General features: G+C 29.3%; 1 protein-coding gene across 1 annotated transcript in view; it reads left to right on the forward strand.

Annotated features, from left to right (window-relative positions):
* Positions 1-16,847, forward strand: part of LOC140437606 (ras-like protein family member 10B) — a 276,384-nt gene that overhangs the window by 163,855 nt on the left and 95,682 nt on the right. Inside the window, exon 2 of the mRNA XM_072527215.1 lies at positions 14,400-14,575. Coding sequence (XP_072383316.1) covers positions 14,400-14,575 — 176 coding nt within the window. The remainder of the gene's footprint in view (positions 1-14,399; positions 14,576-16,847) is intronic.

Consider the following 16,847-nt stretch of genomic DNA (forward strand, 5'->3'; position numbering starts at 1 on the left):
CTTCTGTCATAATTCATATTCTTCTATATCCTCCATTGTATCTCTTATTTTTCTATATATTTTCTCAGATATAGATTGTATCAGAATTATGTCGTTACTTAATTGATTCATTATTCTCTTTTCATTTTTACTGGTATTTGGTATAAAAACCAGTTGGCGTCCAAATCTATCTTCTTTATATATATATGTGTATATGTATGTATTGTGACGATTGGGGTTTATAGAAAATAATTTATAAGTTATATACTACATAATATTAGATATTTGGTTGTTTTAAATAAGTTATATACTAGAGAATTTAATAAAAATATATTTATGTGAGGGTATTTTTAATAAATTAGCAGATAATAATTGTAAAAAGTTGTATTTTAATATTGTAAATATATATAAGTGAGCCATGTGCTTAGGCAACCAAAAATACTCTCGGAGATTGACAGATATTTATACTCTGAAGTGACGTTTAAGAATATTTACGAATATAAGTGGGTTATAATAATATATTGTTTGAAATGTGTATTTTATTAAATTAGAGTGTTAGTTACTAATTTAATTATATATTCTGATCTGAAAAGCCTAAATGTAAACAAAATTATTAATAGAAAAGAATGGAATTCTCTGGATCTCCGGAGATGGCCATGTTTGCGAAATGGTTTGTTCCAGAAAATTCAGACAAGTATTTGATAGAACAAATTGGAACATGATATCTTACGAGATGGTTCTAGAAATCCAAAAAACATATAAATACCCGTGATTTGGATTCAAGATGGCAGTTTTTGGCAGTTTTTAGAAGTTTTTAGTTAGAAGTCAAGCAGTTTATTATGAAAGTTAGTAGAAGATAGACACAATTAATTAGTGAAGTCAATTGTTCACAGTTTTAGTAAATCAGTCAAGCAGTTTTATAAGAAATATGAAAGTTAGTTGGAGATAGTCCAATTGTTTAATATAGTGAGTTAAATGAAGATTAAAAATTATGCATATAATTTAATGCACATTTATAATTATACACAAATAATTATTGAAGATTAAAAAAAGTATATTGGAAGAAATTAAATTATATTATGGTTGGAGATTAGTATAAATCAACTTATAATAATTGGATATTGGTATATTGAAAAGAAGAATAAATATAAATGGTGTTTGCTGGTTTGGTTGGTGGTATATAAATGCTGGTGAAGAAAAATATATCTTAAATTGGTAGAAGCTGATAATTAAAAAAAGAAATTTCACAAAAACAAGGATAACCGAAGTACAAAGACTTTCAGTGGTGATTAGAATATATATAGTGGAAAACAGTTCATTTAGGCATTCAGTGAAAGAAAGGTACAAAATTTTGTTAATATAATTTAGTTAGTGTCATAACAATTTCAATTTTTAAGATAGTTTGTTTAAATTTTAGATTGTCTATAGAATTTAATTAGTTTTATAAGAATATCAGTTTAAAGATAGTTTATTTTAAATTTACATTGACTAGGTTAGATATATATGTGTGTTTCATAATAGTTATAATAAAGATACTTTAAAAAAGTACTTACAAGCTAATTCTTTGAGAACCGCGATAAAAACCCTATATATTATATTATTAAAAATACTCATTGCTCATCATTCAAAAAAAAAAATACATCATAAACAATTTGGCACCCAACGCGGTGGCTCTCTATTTAAAAGAATTAGTTTGGGAAGATAAGTGCTCTCATATAATTAAATTAATTATCAGTAGAAAGGAAAAATAATAGATTTTATTATTAATTATATTTGAACAAGTAAAGTCTCAAAATGTCTCAAGGAAAGAAAGGTACAAGAAGCAAAAAGAATGAAGAAGATGTGGAAGTAGAAACACAACCTATACAAGAGGAGAGTTTAGTTCAAGTTCCACAAGATACTGCAGAAATGAATCCAGAAAGAGAGGAAAATGTCAATATGGCAGCTTTGATGTCATTAATGATGCAGATGAACAAGACAATAGAAGAGAATTCAAAAGAAATCAAAGAAGACATAAAAAAATTGGAAGAGAATTCAAAAGAAGTCAAAGAAGACATAAAAAAATTGGAAGAGAATATAAAAGAAGTCAAAGAAGACATGAAAAAAATAGAACAAAAAATGGAACAGAATTCACAAGAAGTCAAAGAAGACATGAAAAAAATGGAACAGAAATTGGAAGAGAATTATAGAAAATTAGAAAAGAAAATAGAAGATAATAATAATAAAATTGTAAAACAAATGGATAAAAAACTTGAAGCTGCAGAGAAAAAAGTAGCAAATGAAATAAAAAGTATACGGAATGACTACAAGAAAAGGATAGACAATGAGAGGACAGAAGTAAAGAGGATTATTCAAGATAATAAAATAGATATAGAACAGAAAATAGAGTTACAGAAATGTAACTTAGAAGTAAAAATTAACGAAGACAGGAGAAACACAGAAGAAAAATTAGACGATATACAACAAAATATCCAAATAAATAGTAATCAAATAAGAAATGTGGAACAGAGAATAGATGATATTTCACAAATGAGAGACATAGGGAGACCTTACTTAAATTTAACAAATGAGACTGGGATTAAATTCTCTGGTAATATAAAAAATTTGCATCCTAGAGTATACATAAATAGTTTAAAACATAAATTAAGATTTGTGAATAATATTAATGATATTAAAGATTATATTAGAGTGACATTAAATGACAATGCAGCAACTTGGTTTGCTAGTATTGAGAATGATTTAGATAATTTTCAAACATTTGAAAATAAATTTTTAAATTATTATTGGGGTGAACTAGAGCAAGCCAAGTTTAGAGAAATTCTATATTTTGGAAAGTATAATCAAAATTTAAAATCAAATATGGTAGATTATGCATTGAAATTGATAACAGTTGCAAAATATTTAGAACCACCACTTAGAGAGGATGAAACAGTCTTAAATGTATCTAGACATTTTGATGCTGATGTTGTGCAAACCGTAACTGTACAAAATATTCAAACAATAGATAGTTTTATTAATTTTATTCAAAGAATACAAAGAGGCAATATGACAAGTAATAATAATAACAGAAAAAACAATAGTAACTTTCAATATAATAGAAATGATAATCAACAATATAGACAATCATATAATAATTATAGATATGTTGATAGTTTACAAAATTTTAATAATAATAATAGTAATCAAAATAGACAGAATTTTAATAACAATACTAGTTATAATAGACAACATTTTAATAACAGTACTAATAATAATAAACAAGATTTTAACAATAGAAGAAATACAGAGCGACCTAACTACAATAGACAGGTAAATTGTGTTCGAAGGAATAGAAGCTGCGAAGACAGGGAACGAAGTAGTACAAGGCAGGAAAATGTGAGTAGAAGTCATAGTAGGGAAAGACATAGGACATCAGATTCAAGTGGTCAGATACAATCTGACAATTCTAATAATCAAAATTTTGTGCAGTAAACTTTCTGAATTACAAGTTAGGCCATTGCTATTATGAAAAACCTTCTGAATTTATTTCTTTAGATGAAGATAAAATTATTGAATCTATTAATTTAATTTATATAAATGCTTTGGCCAAAAATAAAATGATTACAATTATGATAGATACTGGTTCAGAAAGTACTTTAGTCTCGGAGAATTTTATTTTTAATACATTAAAACTATCAGATATAATAAAGATTCCAAAAATTAAGATTATTGGTGCAAATAATAAGAAGTTGGGTGAAATTGATAAACTAGCCAATTTTAAAATTAATATTCTTAATAAAGAAATTAATATGCAAGGATTTATTGTCAAGGATTTATGTGTTGATATATTAATGGGAAATGATGAATTGGAAAAGAAGAAAGTAAAGATAGATTTTGAAGAGAAAATGGTAACTTTGGAAGGGCAAATAATTAAATTTATGCAGAAAGATGAGGTGGAAGAAGGAATAAGAGTTGATAGGATATTATTAAAAGAAAATAATGATGTTTATGAAGAAGAAATGTATTTTGATGATAGGGAAATGTCCCAGAAGAATGTAAAGAATAATTATTGTAGTGAATATTTAAGGAATGGAAATTTTAAGCAGATGGATGCCTACGAGGCGGAGTGCGTAAAATTGGAAGCAAGGAATAATGAGTACATAATAAAGAATAATTTTATTTGTAAAGAAGAAGATATAATGAAAGTTTTAAATTGCCCTGAAGAATATAAATCAATAGTCATTTCCATATTGCAGCAACACAAGGGACTTGTCAATAAAGAAAATAGAATTGCACAAAATTATATCCATAGTATAAAAGTTAAAGAAGAAAAAGATTTTAAAACAAAATCATACCCAATACCATATAAATACAGAGAAGAAGTAAACAAAACAATTAATAATATGTTAGAAGATGGGATCATTGAGAAGGCAGACACACGTTTTATTAACCCCATAGTAGTAGTACGAAAAAGATCAGGTGAAATCAGGTTATGTTTGGATGCAAGGAATATTAACAAGATTACTGAAAAGCAATTTGAAGCACCAATGAGTATAGATGGAATATTAGGAAGAATTACAGGAATGTCATTTTTCACTAAAATTGATTTACAGCATAGTTTCTGGTTAATACCTCTAGAAAGAAAAAGTAGACAGTATACAGGATTTCAGATAGATGGAGTAGTATATCAATTCAAAGTAGTACCATTTGGACTTCAATCATCTTGCAGTGCTCTATGTAGATGTCTTCATGATATTTTGGATCAATATGAACATTTTGTAATTCACTACATTGATGATATATTAATTTTTTCTAAAACGGCTGAAGATCATGAGAAACACCTAAAAATTATAATAAATAAATTAGACAAAGTTGGACTAAAAATAAATCAAGAAAAATGTACATTTTTTCAAAAAGAAGTCATATATCTAGGTTATAAACTTAACACTAAGGGAATCGAAATGGATCCAGAACGGACACAAGTCATTCAGGAATATAAAACACCACACAATTTAAGAACTTTAAGAGGATTTATTGGAATAATTAATTATTATAAAAGGATGATACCAGATCTAAGTATAAAAGAAATTCCATTACTTGAACTACTGAGAAAAGGTGTAAAATGGAGATGGGATCAGAGAAGAGAACTAGCATTCCAAGAAATTAAAAACATTTTTCTGTCAAATTTGAAAATATACTATCCTGACTACACACAGCCATTCATATTAAGAACAGATGCATCCATAGAGAGATTATCAGGGTTATTATTACAAATACATGATGGGGTCGAATACCCAATACAATTCATTTCAAGAATTACAAAGCCACATGAAAAGGGTTACTCAGTTTCAGAATTAGAACTAGCAAGTATAATACACTGTGTCACAAAATTAAGATTTTATTTGTTGGGTAATGAATTTACAATAGAAACAGATCACCAAGCTTTAACGTCTATATTAAATAACAAATATGGAAACAGTAGAATACATCGGTGGAGTCTAATACTTAGTGAATACTGCTTTGAAATCAAATACATTTCTGGAAAATCCAATATAGTGGCAGATGCTTTATCAAGGTTAGAAAATACACCACAAAAAGGGCAGCGAACAATAAAAATTGGATTAAATCAATTAGTAGAAAGTACTGGATTATATTCTAAAGAAGAAATTATAAGAGATCAGATCAATTTGAGTGAAAAACAAAAAGTCCTTAGGAAAGATGGGGTATATTATAAAATAATAAATGGCATAGAAGTATATGTAATAACTAGAACTTTAGCAAAGAAAATATTGAAAAATTTACATAACAATTATATGCATATTGGTTCAAGAAAGCTATGGATGCTATTTAGGGACAATTATTTTGCAAAGAATGACATAAGTATAGCAAAAGAAATTACTACCCAATGCCCAATATGTCAACTAAACAAAGAAAAGAATTAAAAAAAAAACTTACTGATAGATCCATTTCATAGATAGATGGTAGATTTCTTTGTTGTGAATAAATTTGACATCATACTTGTTGAATTTTGTATATATGGAAATTAATTTGTACCCTAAAAATCATAATTTGGGGTTAGATACAGAATTGATTGTGTAAATGTCTTTCTAATATAATAAAGTGGAAAAACTTACCAATTTATATTGATGAAAGTTATTTTGAATGGAAATAATTCCTAGATTTTGTTTATAAATAAACAGAACACAATATCCATTATATTTTAATTAAGGTTATATTTTATTCTCTCTATTTGACATGACAGTTTGACCATAGAATAGCCGAACTATGATCCGTTGTTCTCTGCTTTGACATAGACAGCGAACAGGGATGTATTTAACACACTTTAAATAATAAAAAAAAATTGAATTATTAATTTATTAAATTTAATAAGGTATGAGAAAATTAATATTTAAAAAAATAATAAGTAAATTATTTATTTTAAATATTATTTTTGGGGTATTGTGACGATTGGGGTTTATAGAAAATAATTTATAAGTTATATACTAGAGAATTTAATAAAAATATATTTATGTGAGGGTATTTTTAATAAATTAGCAGATAATAATTGTAAAAAGTTGTATTTTAATATTGTAAATATATATAAGTGAGCCATGTGCTTAGGCAACCAAAAATACTCTCGGAGATTGACAGATATTTATACTCTGAAGTGACGTTTAAGAATATTTACGAATATAAGTGGGTTATAATAATATATTGTTTGAAATGTGTATTTTATTAAATTAGAGTGTTAGTTACTAATTTAATTATATATTCTGATCTGAAAAGCCTAAATGTAAACAAAATTATTAATAGAAAAGAATGGAATTCTCTGGATCTCCGGAGATGGCCATGTTTGCGAAATGGTTTGTTCCAGAAAATTCAGACAAGTATTTGATAGAACAAATTGGAACATGATATCTTACGAGATGGTTCTAGAAATCCAAAAAACATATAAATACCCGTGATTTGGATTCAAGATGGCAGTTTTTGGCAGTTTTTAGAAGTTTTTAGTTAGAAGTCAAGCAGTTTATTATGAAAGTTAGTAGAAGATAGACACAATTAATTAGTGAAGTCAATTGTTCACAGTTTTAGTAAATCAGTCAAGCAGTTTTATAAGAAATATGAAAGTTAGTTGGAGATAGTCCAATTGTTTAATATAGTGAGTTAAATGAAGATTAAAAATTATGCATATAATTTAATGCACATTTATAATTATACACAAATAATTATTGAAGATTAAAAAAAGTATATTGGAAGAAATTAAATTATATTATGGTTGGAGATTAGTATAAATCAACTTATAATAATTGGATATTGGTATATTGAAAAGAAGAATAAATATAAATGGTGTTTGCTGGTTTGGTTGGTGGTATATAAATGCTGGTGAAGAAAAATATATCTTAAATTGGTAGAAGCTGATAATTAAAAAAAGAAATTTCACAAAAACAAGGATAACCGAAGTACAAAGACTTTCAGTGGTGATTAGAATATATATAGTGGAAAACAGTTCATTTAGGCATTCAGTGAAAGAAAGGTACAAAATTTTGTTAATATAATTTAGTTAGTGTCATAACAATTTCAATTTTTAAGATAGTTTGTTTAAATTTTAGATTGTCTATAGAATTTAATTAGTTTTATAAGAATATCAGTTTAAAGATAGTTTATTTTAAATTTACATTGACTAGGTTAGATATATATGTGTGTTTCATAATAGTTATAATAAAGATACTTTAAAAAAGTACTTACAAGCTAATTCTTTGAGAACCGCGATAAAAACCCTATATATTATATTATTAAAAATACTCATTGCTCATCATTCAAAAAAAAAAATACATCATAAACAGTATATATATATATATGTATATATATGTATATATATATATATATATTTCAGTATCTACCTTTCCTATTTTCTTAATAATCATCATTTTTATCTTTTACTCAAGTTTCTAAAGAATGAATTTTATTTTCATCTCTATTTCTGTTACTTTGGAACGAGAGGTGCCATCTTTATTCTCTGTTTAGTTTAATGCTAGTGACAAAGACTCCTTTTTGTTGACATTTCCCCCTTCCCGTTCGATACAAAAGTCGATATAATGGCTTTTATTTCTAAAAATGTCGATTTTCTTCATGACTTTTGTAAAAGTATAATAACCAATTGTATTAATTTATTAATTTATGTATTAGTTACTATTAATATTTATTATCATATAATACATCTCACCTAAAACTGTAATCCAGTCGTCAGCGATATGACCACTAAAAATCATATGAACATTCTAAATTTTGCAATGAATGTCAATTATGGGATCCCAAAAAAGATGCAAAAAGTTTACCACTTCTACCCACCGGTTTTCTCTAAAACGCATCCTCGTATGGGCTAAAAACGGAAAAAAATCGATTTATTAAGAATCTGTGTGTCGTAGAACAAAATGTTTCAAATATAAAATGTAGCTGCAATAGTTTTAAATATAAATATTTATTATCACTTTTTGTGTAAAATAAACCGTTCTCTCAGAAGCAACGCTTGAAGCGACCGGCGATTTTGAATGGCAGTTACGCGCGCAAAATGAATTTAAATAACTTTAAAACTCGACGGTAAAAATTCGCTATGTATTTTTTTAATCGATCGTAATGATATTTCTACTGCTGGGGCCTAATCTTCAAAACACGAAATTTCGATTTTCGTACATTTCAATGAAAGAGCTGCTCCTTTACTCATGGCATGAAACATGAAAAAGAGTATAACGTTTTACTGCTCAGAATAAGAGGAAAGATCGCTGAAAAAAGTGGCTAAGACCGAAGAAATCGAAGAGAAATACCAAAAAAAACACTAATTTATTGCGGTATCATGCGCATACAGAACACCTGCTAGTAAAGAAAAAAAGAAGAAACCTACGGGAAGACTGAGCAGGGGAAAATATTAGCTAGGAATAGAATACAGTTATTTAAACTCACAATCTACAATTTCTTCAGTATTGTAGCATTGAATTGGTACCTGTTTCAACGAAGATTTCTTAATCAGTCTTTATAATCAATCAATTAGAACCACTTATGTTGAGGACAAGAGGCATTCACAACAACATCTACTAACGCCCTTCATGTAAAAATAATTTATAACTTTCTACTTTAACAAAACTACAAAATAATTTGTAGAGAACATTAAAACAAGAAAATTGGTCGAACAGGAATATCACAGTGTGAAAAAAGATTTTTGCAAAGAAACGCAAGTGATGCATAATACGCCGCCCTTTATAAAACGAATTAAAGGATTTCTGAAAGAGGTATTTTTTCAAATAATTTTAAAACCTTTCTCTTTAAGATAAGATTTTATTATAAGGAACATTAAAATGTACATTTTAATGAAAACTGTCTTGAAAAATCTTGGACTAATTAGCTATAAAAAGTTGATGTAAATTTTTCCTTATAATTATAATTTTCAAGAAACTTTCCTTCAACGGGAAACTTTCCTTTTAAGTTCTACGTCAGTAGTGTCAGATAAAATATGTATAAAACGTCGGAGTACGTTGAAGCTGACAATCTTTATGAATAATTTAAACGATAATTTTGATAAAAATATTTTAAAACATTATACTTAATTTGAACCATTTTAAGTTTAAATGATTATTAATATAGCAAATGAACATAAATACAAAACAAAAAAAGAAAATTCTTAAAGATAAAAAACATCTAAGAAAGTTTTTTATGAGACTTAAACGAATTTTTTTTATATTTAGTTGGTTTTGGTGAAAATTTTGATGTAAATATCATGTATGTGTATTAATGTGTGTGAACGTAATCATCATCAACGACGATATAACTATTTATAGTCCTTACGCGGTTTAGTATTGTCTTCCATTTTTGTTAAACCTGTGCAACTATTTCCCATTGCCTTACTTATTTTTTCAGATTCTCATATTTTCTATGACTGCACCTTTCTACCACTTTTTAGGCCGTACTACAGATCTTATCCGATCTAGCTTTTCCTACAACACATTGTTTATAAGACGGTTAACACTTTGCATGGGCCGCATATGGAGCTGCACCAGACATCTTCAAGAGGAAGCTGTCAAATTATTTGAAAAAGTTCGACCAATGTGTACTTCCAGTCACGACTTACGCTACCGAAACACTTTCCTTAACTCAGGCTACAGCAACCAAAGTCAGAGTAGTCCAAAGATGAATAGAACGTCTGCTACTTGGACTGACTCTCAGAGACAGAGTAAGAATCGAAGAAATAAGAAGAAGGACATGCGTCACAGATGTCATACAGCGTATAGTATGGCTGAAGTGTACCTGCCCGGCTCATGTGCCCAGAATGAATGAAGGGCGATGAACCTAAAAAATTACAGCGTGAAGACCAAACCTGACAGAAGAAGCAGAGGTAGATCACCTACATGTTGAACAGATGACGTCAAAAGAATCGCTAGGAATTTACTGCAGGTAGCTCAAGACCGAGAGAACTGGAAGAAATTAGGGGAGGCCTATGTTCAACTTTGGTCACAGAAGGCTGGATGATAAAGATGAACACTACGTCGTTTTATATGCCTTGATCATCTTAGTCTATTGGACTTTATGCTGCTCATCCGTTTTTCTTTTGATTCAACATCATCATTTTGGCTTTACAACCTTGCATCGGTCCTAGCCTCCTCAAGAATTGCTCTCCAGTCGTCCCTATCCATCGTCTTCCTCCTCCAAACACATATTCCCATATTTCTGATGTTGTAACATTTGTAAATTCAATTGGTATATATTGAAATCCCCTCGTATATGTATTAAAACACCGAAAAATAATTTTTTCGATTCCTCTTTGCGTCGCCGAGTCGATAATAAACCATTTTAAAGTTGTTTGTATATCTCAGATGTGTAATTCCTCGGTATTCTTTGATCGTTAAGCCGCTTTATATTCTGCGTTTCAAATAAACATCCATTTGGATCGCTGAAAAGGTTTTGCCGAAAAGATAATTGCGACACTCTAGCTGGGGCGTTGTCAAGAGAGGTTTGCTTTAGCGTCTGTCCAAATTTTACGTCAAATTTGTAATGTTTTCTTGTTTTTCGTCCCTTTTCATGGAAAATATGTAGTGTATTGTGGCAGTAAATAGTTACAGCTAAAGTGAGGTTTTGAAATATATCCACATGTTCCATTTTTCCTGTTTTTTTTAAAGAAGCCGAGTTAAAGTTTGTGTATCTAGTGGTCCAATTTCAACCTCAAATTTGTATGTCCCTAAGAAGCCGTTTCAAAATGCTTGTCATAGTATGGAGATGCTTTGTTTAAATTAATCGGCCCTAAACTTAAGTAAAATGTGAGTTTATAAACAAACATCCTAAATATGTGTTATTTTAATTCAAATCTGATATTTTTATCAGTTGTCAATTATTACGATCTGCTATATTTGTTGTTAGTAGTTTTTCATCTTTCTCTTTCTTTGTTTAGTTGACAGTACTCTTATGATGTACTTTAAGATTGCTTTAAAAATTTAAATCAGATAGTAATTAAAATGCTTTCCAATCTAATTATCATCAACTCCAAAAAGGTGTATGTAAAATACGGGCATAATTAAATAAAGCCACGGAAATGGACTGCGAACAAGTAATTAAGAAAATGTCAGATAAACGCAGTCGTTCGCCTTTCCGCAGAGACTTTAAAAGTTTTCGCCTTAGTTAAAGTAAAAAAGGTGCTTCGTCTGATTACCGGAACGATGGCTGAGTCAGTCATTTTTAGAGAGAGTTAATCCGTTAAACGATTCCCAAAGGAAAAGCAAGAGATGACACAGGAAATTTATAATTAAGAAACGTGGCCATCGGTAATTTCCTTCATCTGAATAAGCGTGATAAAAGGTAAACAGTTTGTAGTAATTACGAAGCTAACCAATAAAGTTTATTGGAAGAATTATATTTAAAATGAGTTATTTCTTGTCCGTATTTTTTTATAAACTGGTCGAAACCTGAAGAAAATTAAATTAATGCACCTCATTCGCATATTTTATACAATGTTTAAATTTTCTAAATTTAAATGGTTTTATTATTACATCGATATTTTCTTTGTAAAAAATCGATAAATAGAATACAGGAGAAGTTAAAAATATATATTTAAGAAATAAATGCCAAACAATATGCCAAAAATAAGACACATACACATGCATTACAAATAAAATAAAACCAACAAATTTTGAAAGAAATCAACTTTTATTATTAAAATATTCTATATGTAGTCAAAGAAACAACCCCCAAAAATAGGTACTACCTTTTTATTTTTAGATTTGATTTGATACGATTTGTGAAGTTACAGCCTTATGATTCACCAAGAATTTACATTGGACGTGAGCATTTTGAAGGTTTGGCCTGTACATTTTTTGTTTTTTGTAGGTTTAATTTATAAAGTAATAAATTCTTATATAGAAGTAACGCATTATTTTTGATTTTTACTATTACTATACTTTATATTTTATGGACTATTTATACAAGGGCGGATCCCGCACCGATTTTCGAGGGGAGGGCATGAACTTTTTTGGGGGGCTACCTGGGGTCTGGGGGGAAATTTTTAAAAAAAATTATAATTTTTAAAAAAAAAATACAAAAGAAAAACAGTTTAATTTTTTTTTGTATTTTTTTTTATACGGCGAAGCTACATATTGATTGGCATCAGGAGAGAGAATCCTGATTCTCTCTCTTCAATGGAAAGAGTTTATTCAGTTAGTGAGGAATACGGCCTGAGCCTCAACTTCAAGAAGCCAAAGTGGATGCTGATAAGCAAAAAGCAACAACGTGCTCGACAATTACGGATAAGTAACATACTAATCGACCATGTAGAATATTATGTGTACCTTGGCACCAACGTAAATGCAAAATGGGAACAGGCCACAGCAATTAAGGCGAGAATAGAACGAGCTAGAGCAGCATTTAACAATATGAAAAAGCTCCTCAGGGGTTTGTCTCTTCCCCTAAAACTACGTCTAGTTAAATGCTACATTTTTCCGATCTTATTATATGGTATGGAGGCCTGGACGCTGACAGAGACGCTCACGAGAAAACTAGAAGCATTCGAAATGTGGGTGTACCGACGCATTCTTCGTATATCCTCGAACATGTCACCAACATAGAGGTACTCCAAACAATCGGAAAGGAGAAAGAAATCGTGAGCACAATCAAACAAAGAAAGCTTGAATATCTAGGCCACATATTGAGACACGATAAGTACTGTCTACTGCAATTGATTGTCCAGGGGAAAGTAGACAGTAAGCGAGGGCCAGGCAGGAGAAGACACTCGTGGCTCCAAAATCTGCGGAAGTGGTTCGGGCTCACATCGGTCGAACTATTCAGAAGCGCCGCAAACAAGATCAGAATTGCCATGTTGATAGCCAAAGTTCGCAACGGACAAGGCACTTGAAGAAAGCATTTGTGTGCGGTTTGTCAATGCCTTGATTTTTCAAAGCTTCTATTACTGCTTTAATATATGTAGAATCGAAAGCCTTCTCGAAATCTATGAATGTTATTGCTAGTGGTATTTTATATTCTTTAGCTCTACTCATTAGTTCTCGAAGCATTTTGATATGATCCATACTAAATCCACTTCTGAAGCCACCTTGCTCTCTTGGCTGTGCAGCATATAATGCATTTGTTAATCTGTTGTTGATGATCTTGTATATGATTGGGAGTAGACTTATAGGTCTGTAGTTTTTGATATCTTCTGTGCTAACTTTCTTATAAATGCCAATTATGTTTGCTGTATTCCAGTGGTCTGGTGTGCATCTTAGGCAGTTCGTAAATATGCCTGCTAAGATTTTCCAGGTTTTTTCGCCATATTTGCGAATTTAAGCAGTTCCACTGTTATGCCATTTATTTCAGCTGCTTTACCGCTTTTTATTTTTGTAATTGTCGATTTTACTTCTTCCGTAAAGACTACTGGTACACCTTTTAAGCCTGGCTACTGATTGCTTCTTAAAGTGTTTTACTGGCTTTCTATAGTTCGCTGTAAAATTTAGTCACAAGTTTTATTATTTCATTTCTGTCTGTAATTGTCAAATATAAAATATTTTTAAATAAAATTATGTTTATTTTTATATAATAAAGTAGTTAATATTAAAAAGTGCCAGAAGAATGGTTTCACAATAATTGTAAAATGTAATAAAAGGTAATGACACGCTAATAATAGGTGTTTCCGTGCATTTTGTTACTAGAGCCATCAAAAATAATCTTTAGTTCCTTTGTTTTAAATACTCTCAATAATAATTACTGAACTCCAAGCATCACGAAGTACATTAAGATGTTCCATTCTCTAATCTTTCGCCGCTCAAAGGAAAAACAACGCTATTCTTCATAGATACCCTTCAATTACTGATGGCTTAATCTAAAATTAAATCCGAAGGGCGTCGGCGTCGGTTTATTATATCCAGAATTGAGGCTCGAAGAGTGCCATTAACGCGGCATTCCTTTTGTTTCAGAGTTGGATCTGGATTTCCTGGAGAGACGCCAGAATGCCACTTCAGGAACGAGCGGTCAGGAGAGCAATCAGGAGCAGGACCAGCGTTCCCCCATCGAGATCAGTCCAGAGTCGGTCGATCGAATTAAGGTTATTTTATTGGGGGCACCGGCCGTTGGCAAGACATCCATAATACAGGTAAGATATTAAAATATGTAAACAGTATAACTCATCTTACAGTCTCTATATAAAAATATTTCATAATTATTTGTGTGTTTGTTCTTTATTAACAGATTCACTTACCCAATACACAAAAGTTTAAAATAAGTAATTACTAATAAAATTTACAAAGTTCACTATAATAATTATAATCTAAATTAATCCCCAGGTACAGTTCTGTAAATTATTCATAATTTTTAATTAATTAAACAAAACACGACTTCATCATTAATCAATAATAACAATTAGTCTCAGAAACCCTCTCCTTAAAGCAATCTTTATTTATTTATTTATTTATTTATCTATCTATTTATTTATGTATTTATTTATTTATTTATTTATTTATTTATTTATTTATTTATTTGTTTATTTATTTATTTATTTATTTATTTATTTATTTATTTATTTATTTATTTATTTATTTATCTATCTATTTATTTATTTATTTATTTATTTATTTATTTATTTATTTATTTATTTATTTGTTTATTTATTTATTTATTTATTTATTTATTTATTTATTTATTTATTTATTTATTTATTTATTTATTTATTTATTTATTTATTTATTTATTTATTTATTTATTTATTTATTTATTTATTTATTTATTTATTTATTTATTTATTTATTTATTTATTTATTTATTTATCTATTTATTTATTTATTTATTTATTTATTCATTTGTTTATTTATTTATTTACTTATTTATTTATTTAATATACGAGATAACCCCACTAACAGTTTAAATTACAATATACAATATCACAGTTGGGATTCAAAACTTGAAATTACTTATAATATAAAATCAATATCAAAAAGTTTAAATAATGAGACTAAAATCTTACATACTAAAAATATAACAAGAAAAAAATTCAACAGTACCAACATACATGTTACAAAGCAAGAGATCTTTTTAACTGAGTTAAAGTGATATCGAAAATATCAAAATTGAGAACATTTAATAGCCCCATGTATCTATACAGTGTGTAAAAGCCAAATGGAATAAATTCATTATTTAGGTTACTGTAAATATTTATAAAAAATCCCGAAACACGTCAAATTTAAATTATAACTTGACATTCTTTAACGTGAAAATGCAACCCCTACCTTCAACCCCCTTAGAATGACAGGTACAACCCCCAATTTTTAAAATAGGAAGTATAGGCTTGTGATATATCATTTGAAAGGTCTTTTCATTCTCCATTCAAAAATGTTGTCGCTTTCAAGTTTATTAAGATTAATTAAGATAAAATAAATTTAAATCATGTGGTTACCGAAATTCGCTACAATACAATCAAAAACTAAAATGTAATGCAAAACGTAATAAAATGTAGAACACGAAAAAGAGCTATGAATGTTAATGAAGTAGATGTTCAAAATGTTCACTGCGAACGTCTTAGCAACATACTAATCTCAAATAAAACTGTCTTCTAACATTATTTAACATAACAGGCGTGATCGACCTAATCGCAAGCGTTATTCGTTCTTTTAAGTCATTTAAATCAGAAGGTTTAGTTTTGTACACATGGCTCTTCACATATCCCTATAAAAAGAAATCTAATAATGTAAGATCAGGTGATCGCGCTGGCCATTCAATCGATCCTCGCCTCCCTATCCACCGATTGGGAAATATTGTATCGAGGTACTGCCGGACATTAAGTTGGTAATGTGGTGGTGCTCCATCCTGATGAAACCATATCGTATTCGCTGGAACTTGAGGGTTTCCTGGATCAGGATATAAATTTGCCAACGTTGGAATGACGTTGTTGGAATCATTTTGAAGTAGTGCCAAATAATTGTTGCTATTCAAGTTGCCCTCAATGAAAAAGGGACCAATGATATTGTTTCCTACAGTCCCTACCCAAACATTAACCTTTTAAGGGTATTAAGTGTGTTCTTCTCTCATCCAATGAGGATTTTCCGTGGCCCAGTAGCGGCAATTTTGCCGATTAGCATGACCGTTAAGTGAAAAAGTACACTCATCAGAAAACATAACGTCTTCTAATTGGATAATATTGTTATCCAACATGTCCATCATTTGCTCACAAAAAAAAGTTCTCCTATCAAAATCGTCTTCCATGAGCTCCTGAGTAGGTATCATCTTATAGGGATGCAATTTATTTTCTTTTAATATGTTTACTATCGATGTATTTCTAGCATTGAATTTAGTGGATGCCTGTCTACTCGATGTATGTGGATTTTCCTGAAACTCAAGCAACACATCTAATTTGAGTTCATCACTCAGTGTAT

The sequence above is a fragment of the Diabrotica undecimpunctata genome, chromosome 3, assembly GCF_040954645.1.
Source record: "Diabrotica undecimpunctata isolate CICGRU chromosome 3, icDiaUnde3, whole genome shotgun sequence".
NCBI lineage: Eukaryota > Metazoa > Arthropoda > Insecta > Coleoptera > Chrysomelidae > Diabrotica > Diabrotica undecimpunctata.